Source organism: Chaetodon auriga, chromosome 14 (assembly GCF_051107435.1).
Source record: "Chaetodon auriga isolate fChaAug3 chromosome 14, fChaAug3.hap1, whole genome shotgun sequence".
Lineage (NCBI taxonomy): Eukaryota > Metazoa > Chordata > Actinopteri > Chaetodontiformes > Chaetodontidae > Chaetodon > Chaetodon auriga.
In genome coordinates this window covers 6,777,463-6,786,132 of record NC_135087.1, presented here as the reverse complement: position 1 = coordinate 6,786,132, position 8,670 = coordinate 6,777,463, and the positions used below count along the sequence as shown (strand labels likewise).

Here is an 8,670-nt window from a genome sequence, read left to right as displayed (position 1 = left end):
AAATGCAAAATACTACACACAGCTTTGAAGATACTGAGCAGAAGACATGGTTGCTCTTATATCAAGACACTGATTACTCTGTTCTGACTTCCTATCATAGGATCATAAACCTGTTAATGTACCCCTGAAATCTTGACTTGCATATTAGTTAATGTTCAAATTGTATTTGTGCTCACTCAAAGTTTTGCACTGATGAGCTTCCATACTTTTTAAATGAATATTTACAATTTGTCTCTGTTTGATATTGTTGTGGACTGAACATTTTTGGGGTTTGGAATTTTGGACTTACACAGACACATTCACTACAGTATGCTAGGTGAATATATACCTGGATATATAAAGTCTGCACAGACCGGCTCTCACGTGCAAGCCATATCCAGCTTCTTTGTGAGTCATTTTAGGATCAGTAGCACCATCTGCTGACGGTAAACAACGCTAACAATAAATGAGCATGACTTGACAGGCCCCTTTACTTTCTTCCTTCAATAATAATAATAATAATAATAATAATAATAATAATAATAATAATAATAATAGTGTTTATGTAAAAAGAAGAAAGATTCAGACTGAAAAATGTTAATGAGGACATCTGCCATTATCTTCTTACACATATATGCTAACATTTGTACAGTGAAAGTGTTTTCTTTGCGGTCTTTACGACTAAGTAAACAACACCTGATAATTGCTCATGTTATCTGTGTTTTGTGGATTTTGAAGATAATCTCAGACTTTCATATCCTGTTCTCGGCTAAAAACTACCCACCTGACTCTGACGCAATGACGCACAGCGGAAGTGAACGTGCTGTCTGAAATCGGTCCGACAGACATGGCGTGTTCGCTAACAGGCAGCACTGTAGGCTCAACAATGTTTTCTTTAACGCGGCAAACCAAACACCGCCCGTGGATATGCTGTTTATTGATGGTGATGTGTTTAACGTCGCTGTCAGTTTCGGCAAAGCGGGACAGCCTCAGGGAAGTGACCGACGGGAACTGGGAGGAAATCCTGGCAGGAGAATGGATGATTGAATTGTCAGTGTCACTGCTAACGTCCACTGCTAACGGCTAACCAGCTAGCTAGCCTGCTAGTTAACTGTTTTGAGCTCGTGGAAACGGGGCCGTGGTTTCCCGTCTCCCGCCAGACTCAAGCCTAATCTGTGTCTGGCTTTTATCGTGTCTGCCTCCATTTAGTTTTGAAAAGTAAATGTGCCGCGATGCTATCAGCTGCCGTCTTTAGCTAACCGTTAACCAGTTTATCATCGAGTTGCGTGCTAGCCCGTTTGCTAAGTAACAGGCTAATGAAATACACAAGCAGCTAATCAGGTCGTCAGTGCTTTGCATCCTGTACTCAGTGATTATCTTCACGCTGATGTGAGTGATTGTGCAGTTTCGAGGCTTTACATGTAAAACTTGATGTCCCTCAGCTACGCACCCTGGTGCCCAGCATGCCAGCAGCTCCAGCCGGTGTGGAAGGAGTTTGCGGACTGGGGGGAGGACATGGGGGTCAACATAGCCAAGGTGGACGTTACAGATCAACCCGGTAGGCCTAAATGACCTTTCCCTGCTTGTAACTACACTGTGAACCACGTTAACTAAACAAAGCTTTCAAGCCTGGGTTGGACGTCCAATGTGTTTTAAAGAGCAGTGCAGCAGATCTGCAGTGAACACCAGTGACAGGCTTGTAAAATCTTGTTGAAACTGTATGTATTGGCTATATTCCAGCAAAGGGTCTCCTTCTGACCTCTGTTGTCTTTAATGATGCAGTTTGTGTTTGTGAGACCTTTCTTTTAATGTAATTTAACATACAGTGAATTTTTTTTCTTAAAAAATTCCTCAAATTAATCAATTGACTGTCAAAACAGTGAGCAAATAATTCAATAGTTGACAGCTAATCAATTGATAGTCAAAGATCTGTATGAGCTTAAACAAATTTAACTGTACTGTGTGTTAACCGATTTTTCTATCCCTGTATAAAATGTCAACATTAATGGCGGCCTGAGGTGCCGCGTAGCTGCTGTCAGACATTAATTCAGCCGCTCTGCCAAGTCTGAAATGTCTTTCGGTTTAGTTTTGAGTCATGCTGTTTTTTGCTGCACACTGACAGCGCTCCTTTCCTCCCTGTCTAAGGTCTGAGTGGGCGATTTATCATCACTTCACTTCCTACTATTTACCAGTAAGTTCTTGGTTATTTTGTGGTTTTTGTTGCTTCCTCTTTTGTGTGTCCAGTGTGAGCCATCTTGAAAGAAATGAATGTGATGGGTTTGTCTGTGTTGAGTGTCATGTACCAAAAGTACAGAGACATGAGAAGCCAGCTTTTGTTCATGGCTGCGAGGAGTTGAGGAGCTTGTGTTTCAAAAATCACTGAATTTCGGTGGTAAATCTGCTGCAGTAGAATGGAAAGCCTGACAGATGAAGGCTCAGCTGGTGATACTGATAAAATTGTGTGAAGCAGAAAAAAACAGCACATTCCTCTTTGAAGAATGTGGATATTTTGCATTTTTACTTGATAAGTGACTCAAATGGTTCATCAATTCTCAAAATGTTTTCTGATGACAGATTGTTTTCAGCACTTTTTCAGTTCTCACTGTCAGCCAGAGCCAGTCTCACCAAGTGTAACACCAACAATAATCAGTAACAGAAAGCTCTTATCATTCAGAGTAACAGCAGGCTGTGTAACACGACCACCAGCAGCCACTGGAACGAATCCTGTGATGGCTGCATTTCCTTTTCTCAAATTTTGGTCCTAAACAAATCGAACCCTGCAAATTTTACGTTATTGAGAGTTTCGTTCTATACTTTGCAAATGCACAGTTTTTCTGTAATTTGCATCGTTCATGTAATGTTTGCTTCATGGAGGATGTTTTGGCAGCTACACCGCTGGCCTGTCGCCCAGTCGGCTGTCACTCAGCATCGCCCGTCGCTGTCAGGATCTCAGCAGCTGAACACAGACCGTTTTTTTGTTGAGCTTGAGATTTTCATCACAGAAAATGTGGGTCATGTTCAATGATGTGAAACGTTAGTCTCTTCCGAAAAGTGCCAGAATTCAGCAGAATGTTTGCACCCGTGTTTGTGTTTCAGCTGTAAAGATGGCGTCTTCCGGAAGTACCAGGGAGCTCGCACTAAAGATGACTTCCTCAGCTTTGTTGATGAGCAGAAGTGGAAAGCAGTGGAGCCAGTTTCCTCCTGGTTTGCGCCATCTTCATTTCTGTGAGTTTGCAGCTTTACATGAGCATGATGATGATGTCGATGATAGTGTGCAATGATGACATAACCTGGGGCTGATTTTCCATTTCCCTGCAAACATTATGATATATTATACATCAGTGCCAAAGCAAGCTTTTCTGCTTCTAGTGAAATGTGTTTGTACTGATATCGTCAGTCCTCTGGAGACAGACTGTTACCTTTTTCAGCTTTCCACAGCGATAACAAAGAGTGTGACAGTCGTAGTGACGGTCCAGGAGCTGTCGCTCTTTTTGAAAGAACAGAAAACAACATCAGATACCTTTCCTGTTTGCTCTATTCTTGGTACCACAAACACCCCTCCTTGTTATTTCTTTGTGTTTAGACTTTACAGTGATGTTACAGTCTGACATATCCGTGTTGAACTGCATGCTGTTGTTTCCTTGTCTCTTGGCAGAATGAATTCAATGTCTGCTTTGTTCAAGCTCTCCATGTTTATCCGGGTAAGTGACGGTTTCACTGTTGGTTGTGCTGACTGCCTACATGTAGGTTATTATACACAGGAAGGTCTTTTTTTCATGTCCTGCAGTGAATGAAAGAAGAGCGTGATGCTCAGTGTGAAACTGTATGAGTCAGGCTGTGAGGTTGAACAGGAAACAGGGTTGAGACAGCAGACAGAAAAAACTCAAAGTCACATCACGTGTCGCACGGAAGGCCAAACATACAGCTGCTGAGGCAAATCCTCCGGCCACACGTTTACCAGCAGGCTGATGGAAATTCTGCTGTTTCCTCTGCTGTTTTCAAGTCTGTGTCACTGTCCAGATCCCAGATTCAGAGATTCAAATTGTAATGATTAGCAAGAGAATAAATCTCTTTGCCAAATGCTCATTTTGGACTAGATTTTTGGTGTTACGTTACTGTTCACAAGTGAAAATGGTTTTGTGTTTTCCAGCGTTGTCATAACTACATGACAGAGCACCTGGGGATCCCTGTCTGGGGTTCCTATGTTATCTTTGGCCTGGCCACTCTGTTCTCTGGCCTCGCGCTGGGACTGGTGAGTACTTGTGTTGCACTTATTCTTGATTTTTAAAACCACTGAAACTTCACTTGAGGCTCTTGTTTATGCATTTTGCATTGTGGTTGTCTTGTCTCTGCAGTTGCTGGTGTTCATTGCAGACTTTGTCTTCCCCTCACGAAGGTTTTCTTCTCCGGATTACTACCAGAGTGAGTTTCATATGTAATTACACCAAATAATGCTTCACGAGCCTTCATGCGTTTATCGTGTGCGTGTGTGTGTATAAACAACAGAAACAGTTGTCAGTTTTTCATTGTAGCAGGTTCACTGACTGTTGTTCTAATTGTTATTGTGCAGAGAAACAGACGATGCAGCAGGCGAGGTTACTCCAACAGCAAGAGGAAGAACATGAGGCTGATGGCGAGGAAGACGACGACGAAGAGGAAGATGAGCAGGATGATGTCTGGAGGAGGAGGAGAGGGTCCCCGGAGGGCCGCCCAGAACCTAAGGGACAGGGTTTCTCTGACGAAGCTCTGAGGAAGAGGGTGGTGGGCAACCGTGAGGAGGAAGAAGAGGAGGAGGAGGACACCTAGAGAGTCACATGGCTGGTACTCGTTTGAGAAGAGCACCGTGGAGTCAGCGGAGTTGGAGGAGCCTTGGTCCTGAGCAGCAGTGTTTACAGCAGGGAGCCCTAAATCTCCCCCTTCCCCTCCCCTCCTCCTCCTCCTCCTCCTCCTCCTCCTCCTCCGGACCCCCACAAACACCTTGCTTCTTTTCTTCTCCTTCCCTCGTTTCTAACGGGAGCGCTTTAAGACTCTCACCACTGCTCTCTCTGCCTGAGCAGCAGGCTTCACCTGGAAACAGCAGAAGTCCTCCTGACGCCTGTTTTCACTCGTGGAAACAAGTCGCCCGGCTGACGTTTGGGTAGGAAGTGCAGTAAGGATGGATTTTGCAATGTTGTTTATGCTATGCATCGTTTTTTAAAGAATTGTTTGTTGTCATGTGTTTATCTCCGATTCAGTGTACCAGGCTCGGGTTTGAGGTTTTATTTTGTCAGATTTTACCTTTCGGCTCATGTGTACATACAGTTATTTTGATCTACATGTTCTACAAACACAGAGAGTTCAACAAATAACAATGTTCACACACAATGGAGAAAAGGGTGAAAAGAAACGTCCACGAAATGGTCCAGCTGTAATCCTTAAGAGGACACAGCTGGTTACAGTGACAACAGCAAGTGCAGTTTAACACTCGTGGACGTATCTGATTACAGTTCAGCCAAATAAACTCGTGTTTTAAGTCAGTCATAAACAAATGCGACCGTGGTGTGATTTCACGCTGCAGACGGTGCAGAGTAGTTTCCCACAGCAGGACTCAGTGAAGTCAGTCACCTTGCTGAAGAGTTGGAGGCGCGCTGCCTTTCGCCTGCAGCTCTTCCCCCTCTTCCAGTTCTCCCCTGCAAAAATTAAAAAAGTCCATGAACAAAAACAATGCTGAAAGTGACAATCGTGGTCAGCGGTCACCTCGGTGACAGATGTAGTGCTTCACGATAAAAGCCACCCCTCGAGAATGTGAAGCAGGAGCAAATGTTTGGCGTGAATCAGCAGTCATGTAACACTCTGCTACAGCGTCAGCAGAGTGAACAGTGAACACAGAGGCTGATATCAGTGAGATGGAATTAAAAACAATAACTGGATCACATCTGTGAAGGCAGTTTAAACCAGTGCAGGAATGGCGGACTCCGCCACCAACCATGGAAACTACAACTACATGCAGAAAACTAGATCCCACTCGATAGATGCTGATTTCTGAGAATGAACAGTATTGATTTCAAATAAATGGCTTAGTGAATGTGGTCCTCTACGTCCCCATAATGTGTCAAACAATCAATGTGAGGTGTTTTTTTTTTTTCATTGCTAATGTTTAATAATTCTCTAATTATCAAAGAATGTTAGCTCTGAGAGCAGGTGTGCTGTGGACTGATCTGTGGTTCAGTATGCGTCTGCTGCAGTAAAATCAAAGAGAGGAACAGTTTAGGGAGTGAAGCCCCTTTTTATAAATTGTTATATACAGAGAGAAGTCTGGCATTTCCGTCCCGACGCTGCTCTGCAGAACAGCAAGAGGACCTGAATGAAGCTGACTGCTGGACAAAGGGAGGCATAATTCATCCTGCTGCCATCTTGTTTTTACTGCTTTTAACTGGACTTTTACCATGTAGACATGTACTTTTTTTTTTTAGCTCAAGAAGTCAAGTTAAACCTCAGCTTCTGGTCTTAATTTATGGAAAGAGGCGGCGCTTTGTGCTCATTGGTTTCTCATTGAAATCAGGAACACACTGGCACTCTTACTGTACACATCCTTTTCAAATACTAATGCCACTCTGAGCTCGGCCTGTATCCATTATAGTCTTTCAAAGCGAGAAGGAGCTGTGTGTGTGCGTGTGTGTGTGCGCGTGTGTGTGTGCGCGTGTGTGTGTGCACGTGTGTGTGTGCACGTGTGTGTGTGTCTATGAGTTTACATGACCAATGATTTAAATACACATTTCACGCTGTTGGTGTGATGAGGCTTATGATGACCGCCGTTTATGTTTCTCCTGCGTTCTCCTCCAAAAAGCTAACTGCTGGTTTCTGTGATGGTGGAAACAGGTTGTAGTTTTTCTACCCGACCGCTTTGAACGGCTTGTAGCATTCACACTTTACTCTGAGCCGCCTGTGCTCCTTCATTGTTTGAGCATTTCTTTAAATAAAGGGTTAACTCTGAAAACCGTCTCACTTTTGCTTCTTCTGCTGCTTCCAATCATTAACTGACACAAACATTTATATTCATCAGTGACGCACGCAGGAAATAAAAGAGTTGCTCGCAGCTGGAAAGACTTTGAATTGATGAGACGGCTCCAGGAAACATCCTGTGTCAAATATTTGGAGAAACAATTGCCAAAACTGTGCGCTATGAAGGTTAGTACAGACTGCAGCATTGGAGCAGGCAGTATTCAGATCTTACTGAAGTAAACAGAAAACTTTAAAGTACCAGCAGTAAAAATACTGCATCTGCAGAAACAAAGGCCCGGGTGACAAATCATTACACAACATTACTGATGATTTACAGCATTGGAGATAGATTTATAAACTTAGGTAGTTTAGTCCAGTGGTTCCCAATATGGGGCTCGAGCCCCTCCATGGGGTCGCAGGATAAATCTGAGGGGACCTGAGATGATGTATGACACAACTGCAACTCAAATCTGATTTATTTTTTCTCTTTGGGACTCAGACTGTTACTGAATGACACCATGTGAGAAGGTTAGAGTAGTTGATTAAATGTGGTCTCAAATACAACCAGTAGAGGATTAACTAATGTAGGCGGGACCAACCTGGGGGCAGGTGAAATAGCAGAGTCCTCGATTGGCTCAGAGAAGCTGTTTGAAATTGAGCCGAGATCTGATTGGACTAAACCCCCAGCGGGCTCCTCTGAGCTGCAGATTCTGTTTGACTGCAGGAGCAAAGTGAGTACTTTCTTGCAGGGACAGCAGGAGTCTGTTCTTCTCTAAATACCTTAAATTCTGTTTCATTAATTAACATTTTATCAGCATGACTTAATGTATAAAATGGCTGCTGGTTGTAGCCATGCGTTGGGACATACAGCCATGTCTGCTGCTGTAGTGCCCCACAGTGCACTGCTGACTTGTCTATGACTACACACAGCGCCCCCAGCTGGATGTGTGCTGTAGATGCACTGTGTTAAAACCACAGATGACTGATTATTCTACAACGATGCAAAGTGTCTTGTGGAAGACTGTGGAGTGGAATATTCCTCTTATCTTAAATAGCCTTCATTTTATTTATCTGTTTTAATTGTACATGTAAATAATGGAGTATTGACTGTGTTTCTCTTTTACTCACTTGAGTTACACTGTGCTAACTTACTTTTAAATTTCACGTCTCTTTTATCGCTTGCTTGTACTTTTACACTGTTTAAACTGTAAATCTCTTGGCTTTGCTGTATTTTTAGTGGTCCTGGTATGTGAAATGTGCCATGCAAGTAAAGTTGCCTTACCTATAGCTTATTCTTGTATCAATAAATACAACTCTGGAATTGATGTTGTGGAGTGAGAGGAAGAAGATCAAATACACACCACCAACTCACATAAACAGCAAGTTAATTGTAAGCAGGTTGAACAAAATGTACAATGTAAGTTTGTCAAATCAATGTAAATATATGGAGTTCTGGTCCTCGCCACCAGATGTCACTCTTGTACTCATTTTGGTTTATATTCAAACTCTACGACAAGTTTAGATGCACATTTTTTCAGCAAAGGTGCAGTTCAGAGTGTTTTATGTAAAAGGCATTAAGACAAGAAACACAAGGACATATAAAAGAAAGGACTCATTTAAAAGCATGATAGAAAATAGAAGATGACAATGCAAACAGCAGGCAGGAATATCCACCTGAAAGGCTACCATGATATGAGAGCTTGGCACCTC

General features: G+C 42.9%; 1 protein-coding gene across 1 annotated transcript; it reads left to right on the top strand.

The window, feature by feature from the left end:
- The first annotated feature begins 807 nt into the window (after positions 1–807).
- On the top strand, positions 808–6,955 carry tmx1 (thioredoxin-related transmembrane protein 1). Its single transcript, XM_076749117.1, has 8 exons — positions 808–1,029; positions 1,422–1,537; positions 2,125–2,170; positions 3,076–3,204; positions 3,635–3,680; positions 4,130–4,231; positions 4,335–4,401; positions 4,550–6,955. Exons 1-8 carry the CDS (start codon positions 827–829, stop codon positions 4,783–4,785), a joined length of 945 nt encoding a protein of 314 aa, XP_076605232.1. The 5' UTR covers positions 808–826; the 3' UTR covers positions 4,786–6,955.
- Positions 6,956–8,670: the final 1,715 nt, after the last annotated feature.

Excerpts from the sequence above, each read along its gene's own strand:
- tmx1 (XM_076749117.1), top strand. The coding sequence starts at position 827 with ATGGCGTGTTCGCTAACAGGCAGCACTGTAGGCTCAACAATGTTTTCT. Across the intron at positions 2,171-3,075 it reads TCACTTCCTACTATTTACCA|CTGTAAAGATGGCGTCTTCC; the intron begins GTAAGTTCTTGG and ends TTTGTGTTTCAG. Across the intron at positions 4,402-4,549 it reads TTCTCCGGATTACTACCAGA|AGAAACAGACGATGCAGCAG; the intron begins GTGAGTTTCATA and ends GTTATTGTGCAG.